The sequence below is a fragment of the Salmo salar genome, chromosome ssa02, assembly GCF_905237065.1.
Source record: "Salmo salar chromosome ssa02, Ssal_v3.1, whole genome shotgun sequence".
NCBI lineage: Eukaryota > Metazoa > Chordata > Actinopteri > Salmoniformes > Salmonidae > Salmo > Salmo salar.
Genome location: NC_059443.1, coordinates 50,450,570 through 50,463,416, shown reverse-complemented (window position 1 = coordinate 50,463,416; position 12,847 = coordinate 50,450,570). Strand labels below are relative to the sequence as shown.

At 41.0% G+C, this 12,847-nt stretch overlaps 1 protein-coding gene across 4 annotated transcripts in view; it reads left to right on the top strand.

Annotated features, from left to right (window-relative positions):
• The window catches only part of mark1 (MAP/microtubule affinity-regulating kinase 1), a 112,997-nt gene that overhangs the window by 13,081 nt on the left and 87,069 nt on the right, over positions 1 to 12,847 (top strand). For all 4 annotated transcript variants that reach the window (XM_014170785.2, XM_014170765.2, XM_014170773.2 and 1 more), the window contains exon 2: positions 5,047 to 5,250. In XM_014170785.2, coding sequence (XP_014026260.1) covers positions 5,047 to 5,250 — 204 coding nt within the window. The remainder of the gene's footprint in view (positions 1 to 5,046; positions 5,251 to 12,847) is intronic.

The window sequence follows — 12,847 nt, the reverse complement described above, 5'->3', positions numbered from 1 at the left end:
CGTCTTAACCAGCTTCACCTAGAATGCTTTTCCAACAGTCTTGAAGGAGTTCCCTCATGCTGAGCACTTGTTGGCTGCTTTTCCTTCACTCTACGGTGCAACTCATCCCAAACCATCTCAATTGGGTTGACGTCAGGTGATAATGGAGGCCAGGTCATCTGATGCAGCACTCATCACTCTCCTTCTTGGTCAAATAGCCCTTACACAGCCTGGAGGTGTGTGGGGGTCATTGTCCTGTTGAGAAACAAATGATAGTTCCACTAAGGGCAAAATAGATAGGATGGCGTATCGCTGCACAATGCTGTGGTAGCTATGCTGGTTTAGTGTGCCTTGAATTCTAAATAAATCACAGACAGTGTCACCATCAAAGCACCTCCTCCATGCTTCATGGTGTGAACCACACATCCAGAGATCATCCATTCGCCTACTCTGCGTCTCACAAAGACACGGCGGTTTTAAGGCAGCTTCTTTACACAACATGCCACTTGTCAGGAATGTCCTACTGGTTACTAGAAGGACCGGTAGTTAGGTAGCTGAGAGTTGAATATGAGAGTAGATAGTAGGAATTCTTATTCATTTCGATTTAAAAGACCAAGCTGATCCTAGATCAGGGCCCATATCCACAAAGTGTGTCAGATTAGGAGTGCTGATAAAGGATCAGTTTTGCCTTCTAGAACATAATGGATAAAATTGAGTTGTCGGGACCTGATCCGAGATCGATAAAAAAATGGTCACATGCGGCGAATACAACAGATGTAGACCTTACCGTGAAGTGCTTTCTTACAAGCCCTTAACCAACAATGCAGTTCAATAAACAGTTAAGGAAATATTTACTAAATAAACTAAAGTAAAAAAATTCAAAGTAGCACTAATAAAATAACGAGGCTATATACTACTAGATAATAAACGGGGGGTCAGTCAATGTAAATAGTCGGGTGGCCTTTTGATTAATTGTTCAGCAGTCTTATGGCTTGGGGGTAGAAGCTTTTAAGGAGCCTTTTGGACCTACACTTGGTGCTCTGGTACCGCTTGCTGTACGGTAGCAGAGAGAACAGTCTGACTTGGAAGACTGGAGTCTTTGACAATTTTTAGGGCCTTCCTCTGTGAACGCCTGGTATAGAGGTCCTGGATGGCAGGAAGCTTTGCCCCAGTGATGTACTGGGCCGTACCAACTACCCTCTGTAGCGCCTTATGGTCAGATGCCGAGCAGTTGCCATACCAGGCGGTGATGCAATCGGTTAGGATGCTCTTGATGGTGCAGCTGTATAACCTTTTGAGGATCTGGGGACCCATGCCAAATCTTTTGTCTCCTGAGGGGAAAGGCGTTGTCGTGCCTTCTTCACAACTGTCTTGTTGTTTGGACCATGATAGTTTGTTGGTGATGTGGACACCAACTCTCGACCCACTCCACTACAGCCCCGTCAATGTTAATGGGGGCCTGTTTGGCCCTCCTTTTCTTGTAGTCCATTCCTACTCTTAGACGCTTTATGAATACAGGCTCAGGAGTGAAGGTAGTAGGACCTGAGAGCTTCATTTTACCTTTAGTGATCAAACCAGACCCTTGAGTGGCAGACGAGGAAGGAGAATTCAGAAAAGCGTGTGTTACAAAACACAATGTTCTGTTGCTAGGGCTTAGCGAGCCATGCAAGCGTGAACGAGCGAGCAAGTTGAGCAGAAATAAGTGGCGAACGGCTAAAAGCAAGGGCAAACACAAAATGCCCCTAACCCCCATTCAGAAGGTAGGCATCATGAATTATCTGGATGGAAAGAATTGGTTAAAACAACAATGGGCACTGGTGCCGTGTAATGGGCTGATTTTGAAAACAAACCATCCATCAAACATCTGATTAATTAGACTAAATAGGTGTTATAATACAGTAATGAAACGAGAGGAAGTGTGGTTTGCGAATCCTCAACGTTCTGGTCGGTTATTATATTACCACTATACAGTAAAATGCTGTCATTATGATAATATTGTTGATTATAATACTTTTCCATAGTGTTAAGCAGTTCCCAACTTCACCTATTTTGTTGACTATATCAGTCTGTTTGTATAATGATATGCTTTCCATTTTTATTGAAGGGAGTTGCCACTGTCCCTCGTCTATCCCTCTGTTTCTCATATTTTTGTCTGGGTTGATTGTTAATGGTAGCCCACATATGGAGGTGACTAGTAGTGTGTTGATATTGCTCACAAAGTATTATTGACCACAACTGCACAAGGCTCCTGCCAAAGGATGGAGAATAAAAAAACAATAACAGCGCTCCACCTCTATACGCTGCTGTCACTTGTTTTAGTTGTGCAGCCCCACCTGTTTTTATGATTTTTAAGGAATTACCTATAATATGGAATTCATCACTCCCCTTAAGTAGACACTCCTGGACAACACCCCACAAATCTGATTTTACGCCACTCCCTTCAGTCATCAGTCGCTAAATGATCTGTGAGGTCTGCCCACCACCGTCCCTTTCCCATCTGCAGTGACGAACGTGTCAAGGCTAACCGTTAATAGCTAACAGCTAACGACGACTCCTGCGTTTGGCCCAAGGCCACATCTCCTCTCCAGATGTATTACATTTAGTTAGTGTAACTCCATTAGTTAGTTAGTGGCGGGTTATGGGTCGTCTTGTTTATTCTATCATTACCGTAATTTACCACCTTGTGTCCCCAAGTACGACCCTATCTTTTAGGCAAGGTTTTCCTAGGACAAACCCTCACCAGTGATGAATTACTCCAGTGAGAGAGTCCTGGGATGTATTCACTAGGAAACAAACAGAAGCAAATGGGCCGAAAAATGTTTTTGATACGTGTGCATTAATGAATTGGGCCCCAGCATTGGCAGCCTGGGTACAGAAACGTCTAGGCGTATTGGTGTTTTTATTGTACAGCTTTTTGCAACAAAACATTTTATTACTTGGACATCTGTGTCCTCAGTTGTTAACAAGAAATGGTAGCTAATCATGCTAACTAACGTCTGTTCTAGATGGTAGCTCTGGGCTTCTAGTGTTGAAATGATATGGAGAATAGGTCTGGCTCTCTGTTAGACATAAAATGCAGTCAGGATCTGATTTTAGTTTTTCCGACTTCAACTAAAATAAAAGGTGAATGTCAGTGCTACAAAGTGCTAAGAACTCAGTGTGGCGCAAGGAGAAGTATGGTCATGACAAATATCTGCGCTTCTCGGCAGCTTAAATGTACTTTCCCAATTGTTACAGGGTTAATCCCCGACACTCCTTCCCTGTTACGTTGTTATGAAGCCATAGGCATATCATTGTAGTTCATCTCAGTCCTATTTCATAATTTGATTGTGCAGTATATCAGTATACTATGATCCCACTGCTTATGTGTACAGTGACATTCAAGCAAGCTGAAAATGGCTTCACATTTCGGTGGCATCAGTCCATCAAAATGTCAAGACCAGAGGCACATAATCTGAATTCATCTGTAACAGGAGCTGTGTGTTGAGAGGTTTGTGCCCAGTAGCAACGTCTTTGAGGGAAAAGAAATCTAGAAACTCCATGTATTTGCTATTGGGAAGAAATGTTGACTTTTGAAAGCAAATTAGATGTGCACTATACACACTGGATAAAACTGTTTGCTTAACTACTACATTGCTGTATAAATGCGTCACTAACGAACACGAGTCACTAATTTCTGTGGTTGCAAAAAAGTTTTGTTGGATAATGTCTAGGAAGTTAAGGCATCACACATGGGCCACCTCGGAAGTAGACGCTGACACCTCAATTCTTGTTACGCATGCCGAGGGTACAGCTGACAGGGTTTCAAAGTAAACAGTCAGATCACATATCCAGGTTAGAAGTCCAAGGTCAACAAGTTGAGATCTAGTAACTCAATTTGTTTTGGTATTGCGACCTCACCCTGTGAAAAAGGTGTTAGAATCAACAGCCAGTGTTTTTACTTTTTATTTGGGCTTATGACAGTTTTTTAAAATTCGGTCTGAAATACTATAAAATAAAAAGTCAATCTGAAGTATGGTTTTGAAGTGAATTGAAATGCATCGGAGCTATTGGGAAGTTCAGGGAAGATCATCACGCAATTGTGTATGATCTGTGTGGAAAAGAACATGACTTTCAATGTGATGCATCCAACTGGCAACACATTTTCATGCGAATACTCTAAAATCTGCATAAAAACTATGTGCATGTTTCCATCAAATTGACTTGTTGAGGATTAAAGCTGTGCATGATGATGTAGTTCACATAAAAATAGTTTGTTAAAATTCCCATGTACCGAATGAAAAATACAAGGGTTTCCATCGCATTTTCAACTGTACTGATGTTGCAAAAATGTTGCATTATAGGCTATAGCGAATGGGGCCACTGGTTTTGTTATGGACAAAAGAGCAAGATTATTTGTCAAACGGAAGCCAAGCATCGATCATTCTGACACCAGAATAAGACCGTCAATATTTATTGGAAAGGAGCATGAAGCTCATCACTGTGCACTTGGCCTCGGTGTTCATCGTAATTTATTTAATCAGTAGCCTAATAAACTGCATGCTTTCCCGAATTGTAGTAGGAGGACCACACAACATATCATCACGTAACTTCAAGTTTACTTTGATATGATGGTTATTATAATCAATATTTGCGCATAAAAGCGTTTCCATTGCCATTTCTCGCGTAATTTTACCGACACGCATAGATCCCACCTCTTGTCTAACCTGTTTGTTTTGTCGACATTTGAAAAACTTTACAGTAACATTTTCTGTTTCCATCAGGCTTGTCGTGATTCGTTTTTTTTATCTGACATACTTTTACTGGATGGAGACCTGGTTTATGTAGCAGATATAGTATCGCTAGCTGTTTAGCTTTGTGACTGTGTAGAAGAGACGAGCATGTTGCTGGTGGAAAGCTGGTCTAGTCGTAATGCCTCAGCCTCTGGCATATGTCTTTGATGTTTGAATCTGGCCTACTCCCCTTTGACACAACCTCTATCGTTCCACATCCTCTATCTGTTCAATAAAAATACATATTTTTTAAACAGACACGTTGTTCATCTCCACACATGTCACGTTCTTACAGCACACTTCTGTGGAGGGCTACCAGGAGCCTCCGGCCCCGCCGGCCAAGTCGGGGAGTCGGCACAGCCTGCCGAGATGTCGGAACTCTGTGGCGTCCACGACGGAGGAGCAGCCACACATCGGGAACTACCGGCTGCTCAAGACCATTGGCAAGGGGAACTTCGCCAAAGTCAAGCTGGCCCGGCATATACTGACAGGACGAGAGGTACGTTTCCTCCGTTATGAATTTGTCACTGTCATTTAGCAAGTTGGTCTTTTTGTGATTCCTTTTCTTTTAGGACTGATTACTTAGACAAAGATTAACCCAGGCGTAACCAGGGTCTGTTTTCAATTTAAATGTGGCTAAAGATACTTATACTGAACAAAAATATAAATGCAACATGTGAAGTGTTGGTTTCATGAGCTGAAATAAAATATCTCAAAAGTGTTACATATGCACAAAAAGCTTATTTCCCTCAAATTTTGTGCACAAATTTGTTTACATCCCTGTTAGTGAGCATTTCTCCTTTGCAAAGATACTCCATCCATCTGACAGGTGTGGCATATCAAGAAGCTGATTTAACAGCATGATCATTATGCAGCTGCACCTTGTGCTGGGGACAATAAAAGGCCATTAACATGTACAGTTTTCCACACAACACAATGCCACAGATATCTCCAAGTTTTGAGGTATGTGTGCAATTAGCATGCTGACTGCAGGAATGTTTCACCAAATCTGTTGTCAGAATTTATCTACCATAAGCCAACGTTGTTTTGGAGAATTTGGCAGTACGTCCAACCGTCCTCACAACCGCAGATCACGTGAAACCACGCCAGCTCAGGACCTCCACATCTGGTTTCTTCACCTGCAGGATCATCTGATACCAGTCACACGGGCAGCTGATGAAACTGAGGAGTATTTCTGTCTGTAATAAAGCACTTTTGTGGAGGAAAACTAATTCTGATTGGCTGGGATTGGCTCCCCAGTGGCTGGGCCTATGCCCTCCCAGGCCGCGCCCCTGCCCAGTCATGTGAAATCCATAGATTAGGGCCTAACAAATTCATTTCAATTGACTGATTTCCTTTTATGAACTGTAACTAAGTAAAATCATTGAAGTTGTTGCATGTTGAGTTTTTATATTTTTGTTCAGGATACATTCCCCACAACAGACAATTAGAACAGATAATGAAATGTTTTTTTTGATCAAAAGACTGTAAAAACACCATCAAATCAGCTCCAAGAAATGTTAATTTTGAAAGTCTTTCCACGCATAATATGTATGTATGTATGTATGTGTATGTATGTATGTAAGCAAGGTTTGAAGTTATGTTTTAGTCATATTATATCTGTTTTATAATTATTTGTAATTATGTTCCGGCCCCGTGACCATCCGCTTAAGAAACAATTGGCCCTCGGCTAAATCTAATTCATGATCCCTGTTCTAAGAGGTCATGTTGATTCTATCTCTTGAGTGTATTATTTTAAATGCCTAAACAGAAAATTACCCAGTTTTCCTTCTTTCGAATTGGTCTCAAGCGCGTGGCATGTCAAGTTTGTTGCTGTTATTGACCTTGTTGGAAATTGCATGTGTCTGTCTTGTTTGGTACACTCACGGAAATATTTAGACATTGAATTCATGCCAACAGCTTAGCGATTCCATGTAAAGACTCAAGAGGTGTGGAGTTCCTAACGTTTTTACATTGTTTGCATGTCCAAATTTCTCTGGATTTTTGCTTTATGGGCTCAACAACTGAGTGAATCTTGAGAAATACAGTACTGAAGTACTGTCCCATATCTCTATGAAAGCAGATGTTAAAGGAAAATGTATGTATTTCTGACTTTAAAGGTAGTTTAATGTCCTCACATCACATGCCTTTGGTTGCGTAGATCCAGTCTATGCCCTCATACACAAATGTATTTAAAAAGATGAGCACCAAATAAACAGTGCTTATCTTTTCATTTTGGATTACAGGAGGGATGTGGATTTATCAACATCTGACCACTTTTAGTCTGAAAACATCTGACACTTTGGTTTTTGGAGTGAACTGTCCCTTTAAAACAAGGAAGTGAACTGACCCTTTAAAGTGGTACTGACAGCATTTTAACTACTTTTCAGATATGAAACAATCATATCGGTCAAAAATATCAAATTTCCAGTTTATGCTTCAACACCAACTTTATAAAGGGTTTTAAAAGTAAGTTCCATTTGACTCTGCATTCCATGATGCACACTCGCGCATTGTTGGCATAATAGATGGATGCAGGTCAATGCATGATTAATATAATTCACCAATACATTTCTTGGTAGTCCAATAAATATTGCTCTTAGGTTGTAAATCACAGCTGGCCTTGTACATTGTTTGCTGCCTCCATTCGGGATGCATGGTTTCAGTTTCCATTATTCAATATTTCGGACAAAAACTGACAGATTTAACTAAGGCTGGGAATGACAATGCAATCAAACTAGCAAGGGCAATGATCACAAGTCAGTCATAAAGTGGATAATAGGCAACGATATATATTTACAGTTGAAGTCGGAAGTTTACATACACCTTAGCCAAATAAAATTTAACTCGGTTTTTCACAATGCCTGACATTTAATCCTAGTAAAAATTCCCTGTCTTAGGTTAGATATGATCACCACTTTATTTTAAGAATGTGAAATGTCAGAATAATAGTAGAGTGATTTATTTCAGCTTTTATTTCTTTCATCACATTCCCAGTTTGTCAGAAGTTTACATACACTCAATTAGTATTTGGTAGCATTGCCTTTACATTTTTTTTAAACTTGGTTCAAGTGTTTCGGGTAGCCTTCCACAAGCTTCCCTCAATAAGTTGGGTGAATTTTGGCCCATTCCTCCTGACAGAGCTGGTGTAACTGAGTCAGGTTTGTAGGCCTCCTTGCTCACGCACACTTTTTCAGTTCTGTCCACAAATCTTCTACAGGATTGAGGCCAGGGCTTTGTGATGGCCACTCCAATACCTTGACTTTGTTGTCCTTAAGCCATTTTGCCACAACTTTGGAAGTATGCTTGGGGTCATTGTCCATTTGGAAGACCCGTTTGCGACCAAGCTTTAACTTCCTGACTGATGTCTTGAGATGTTGCTTCAATATGCACCAGACCCTCCTGCAGCAAAGCACCCCCACAACATGATGCTGCCACCTCCGTGCTTCACGTTTGGGATGGTGTTCTTCGGCTTGCAAGCCTCCCCCTTTTTCCTCCAAACATAACGATGGTCATTATGGCCAAACAGCTTTTTTTGTTTCATCAGACCAGAGGACATTTTTCCAAAAAGTACGATCTTTGTCCCCATGTGCAGTTGCAAATCGTTGTCTGGCTTTTTGATGGCGGTTTTGGAGCAGTGGCCTCTTCCTTGCTGAGCAGCATTTCAGGTTATGTCAATATAGGACTCATTTTACTGTGGATATAGATACGTTTGTACTTGTTTCCTCTAGCATCTTCACAAAGTTGTTTTCTGTTCTGGGATTGATTTGCACTTTTTGCACCAAAGTATGTTCATCTCTAGGAGACAGAACGCGTCTCCTTCCTGAGCGGTATGACAGCTGCGTGGTCCCATGTTGTTTATACTTGCGTACTACTGTTTGTACAGATGAACGTGGTACCTTCAGGCGTTTGGAAATTGCTCCCAAGGATGAACCAGACTTGTGGAGATCTACAATTTTTTTTCTGAGGTCTTGGCTGATTTCTTTAGATTTTTCTTGTGATGTCAAGCAAAGAGGCAAGAGAGTTTGAAGGTCAACTTAGTCAATGTAAACTTCTGACCCACTGGAATTGTGATACAGTGAAATAATCTGTCTGACAAGTAATTTTTCCAACAATTGTTTACAATCACAAAGTAGATGTCCTAACCGACTTGCCAAAACTATAGTTTGTTTACAAGAAATTTGTGGAGTGGTTGAAAAACTAGTTTTAATGACTCCAACCTAAGTGTATGTAAACTTCAGACTTCAACTGTATGTAGCAGGCTCTGTGTTTTTAGCTTAACGTTAGCTAGCTAGCTGCTAGGAGGATGTCAAATCAAACTTTATTTGCCACATGCGCCGAATACAACACTTTACTGTGAAATGGTTACTTATAAGCCCTAAACTAACAGTGCAGTTCAAGATGAAAATATTTACAAAGTAGGCTAAAATAAAAGAAACACAATAACAAGGTTATATACAGGGGCACCAGTACCGCGTTAGTGTGCAGGGGTACAGGCTAGTTGAGGTAATCTGTACATGTAGGTGGGGGTGAAGTGACTATGCATAGGTAACAAACAAACAGCGAGTAGCAGCAGTGTACAAGAGGGGGGATGTCTATGTAAATTGTCCGGTGGTGATTTTTATGAATTGTTCAGCAGTCTAATGGTTTGGGTAGAAGCTGTTGAGGACCCTTTTGGTCCTAGACTTGGCGCTCCTGTACCGCTTGCCCGTGCAGTAGCAGAGAAAACAGTCTAACTTGGGTGACTGGAGTCTCTGACAATTATATGGGCTTTACTCTGGCACCGCCTATTATATAGGTCCTGGATTGCAGGAAGCTTGGTCCCAGTGATGTACTGGGCCGTTCGCACTACCCTCTGTAGCGCCTTACAGTCAGATGCTGAGCAGTTGCCATACCAGGCGGTGATGCAACCAGTCAGGATGCTCTCGATGGTGCAGTTGTAGAACCATTTGAGGATCTGGGGGACAATGTCATGTCATTGGAGGAGTGGATGAGTGACTATTTCCCCTAATATCGTTTTTTTTGGTGGCTATACGCAGCTTGACATGCAGGTGTCATTTGGTTACAGTAGCTAGCAAGAACTTCAATTACTTTTATCCTGTTACCATATCTTGTGTTCACAAATTCACTCTGGCGATCTACTCCAATTTCAGAGCACTCTTGTCAGAGTAAGACTAATAACTGATGAACACCGGCTGAATATGGACGGTGTCAGTAAACATGGGCCAAAAAAATAATAGTTAGTCACAAACGCTCTAGATAACATGTAAACAGCCTAGCTGGTCAGAGTGCGGTCTTCTCTCATTTGTGTCTAAGTAGCAAGCTAGCCAACTTTAGCCAGTTAGCTTGGTTGCAGGCAAGCTGCACAAGGATGAGTAGGCTACAATTCCCCATCGTTTATCATTGCAATTTTGACGGCCAACTAGCTCAAACAGTTTGAAGGTTTATAAAATGTTCCTTCGTAAGATTTTAGCTAATCTTGCTCAGGCTAGCATTAGTTGTTGATGTGCATAACAGGGGGAGAAAGCCTACCTTTTCATCGTTGTTTGATCAATAGGACTGTAAAGTTCACAAATGTAAGAAGACTCCCGTGGTATTGATATTTTTGCAGAAATCCATTCGGGTGTATTTTGTGGCTTTTGGCGAATGCGTTCTAATGATCGATAGACTAAAGTCGCAACTAGAGGTCGATCGATTAATCAGAATGGCCGATTTAATTAGGGCCGATTTCAAGTTTTCATAACAATCGGAAATCGGTATTTTTGACCGCCGATTTGGCCGATTAAATTGTATTTATATTTTTAATTTTTTTACACCTTTTATTTAACTAGGCAAGTCAGTTAAGAACACATTCTTATTTTCAATGATGGCCTAGGAACATTGGGTTAACTGCCTTGTTCAGGGGCAGAACAGATTGCAACCTTAAGGTTAACTAGTCCAACGCTCTAACCACCTGCTTTACATTGCACTCCACGAGGTTACGCGAATGCATAAGAAGCCAAGGTAAGTTGCTAGCTAGCATTAAACTTATCTTATAAAAAAAACAATCAATCAATCATAATCACTAGTTAACTACACATGGTTGATGATATTACTAGTTTATCTAGCCTGTCCTGCGTTGCATATAATCGCTTAGGTACACGTTGCTCCAACCGTAAACATCAATGCCTTTCTTAAAATCAATACACAAGTGTATATTTTTAAACCTGCATATTTAGTTAATATTGCCTGCTAACATGAATTTCTTTTAACTAGGGAAAATGTGTCACTTCTCTTGCAAACAGAGTCAGGGTATATGCAGCAGTTTGGGCCGCCTGGCTCGTTGCGAACTATGAAGACTATTTCTTCCTAACAAAGACAGACGGGGATGATTTAACAAAAGCGCATTTGCGAAAAAAGCACAATCGTTGCACGACTGTACCTAACCATAAACATCAATGCCTTTCTTAAAATCAATACACAGAAGTATACGTTTTTAAACCTGCATATTTAGCTAAAAGAAATACAGGTTAGCAGGCAATATTAACCAGGTGAAATTGTGTCATTTTGCGTTCATTGCGCGCAGTCAGCGTATATGCAACAGTTTGGGCCGCCTGGCTCGTTGCGAACTAATTTGCCTGAATTTTACGTAATTATGACATAACATTGAAGGTTGTGCAATGTAACAGGAACAATGTTTTGTTTTCGAGCTGATGGTTTCCGGATTCGACCATATTAATGACCTAAGGCTCGTGTTTCTGTGTGTTATTATGTTATAATTAAGTCTATGATTTGATAGAGCAGTCTGAGCAGTGGTAGGCAGCAGCAGGCTCGTAAGCATTCATTCAAAATAGCACTTTAGTGCGTTTTGCCAGCAGCCCTTCGCAATGCATTGCGCTGTTTATGACTTCAAGCCTGTCAACTCCCAAGACGAGGCTTGTGTAACCCATGTGAAATGGCTAGCCGGGCGCGCGCTAATAGCGTTTCAAACGTCACTCGCTCTGAGACTTGGAGTAGTTGTTTCCCCTTCCTCTACATGGGCAACGCTGCTTCGAGGGTGGCTGTTGTCGATGTGTTCCTAGTTCAAGCCCAGGTAGGAGCGAGGAGAGGGACGGAAGCTATACTGTTACACTGGCAATACTAAAGTGCCTATAAGAACATCCAATAGTCAAAGGTATATGAAATACAAATCGTATAGAGAGAAATAGTCCTATAATGACTACAACCTAAAACATCTTACCTGGGAATATTGAAGACTCATGTTAAAAGGAACCACCAGCTTTCATATGTTCTCATGTTCTGAGCAAGGAACTTAAACGTTTTACATGGCACATATTGCACATTTACTTTCTTCTCCAACACTTTGTTTTTGCATTATTTAAACCAAATTGAACATGTTTCATTATTTATTTGAGGCTAAATTGAGTTTATTGATGTATTATATTAAGTTAAAATAAGTGTTCATTCAGTATTGTTGTAATTGTCATTATTACAAATAAATAAACAAAAACAATCGTCCGATTAATCGGCATCGGCATTTTTTGGGCCTCCAATAATCGGCATCGGTATCGGCGTCTAAAAAAATCAGAATCGGTCGACCTCTAGTCGCAACTCCCTGTAAACACACAGTCCAGTTCAAAGTGAATGATGGCAGGCTTGTGTGGCAAATGGCTTGTTTGCGTAAAGGCCTACTGTAGTTACATTTGAGTAATTTAGCAGGCGCTCATACAGTGACTTATTATCGCCACACCGGCGGTCACGAGTCATGATGGCAGTCAAATTCCACGTGACTGTTTAGTCACGTTAATTAGGTTTCCCCAAGTTCTGATGCTGCCGATGGTCGTTTGTAGCCTACCAAACTTGCTAACTGCCTGGTACTCAGCGCTCTATTGTCCCTCTAAACACTCTGACATCAATGCAAATGGTATCAAACATTTTATCAAACACTTCATGAGAGCCCATGAGCTCATGTTGCGCAGCATTTCTATAGGCTATGCAATTACGTGAGAAAACGGAGTGATGGCCTCTTAAAAAGCTGATGGGATCCTTTTTTTTATAGGCTAGGCCTATATTTATTTCTCTACTTTCCTAATATTAAGCACATTGCTTCTCTTGAC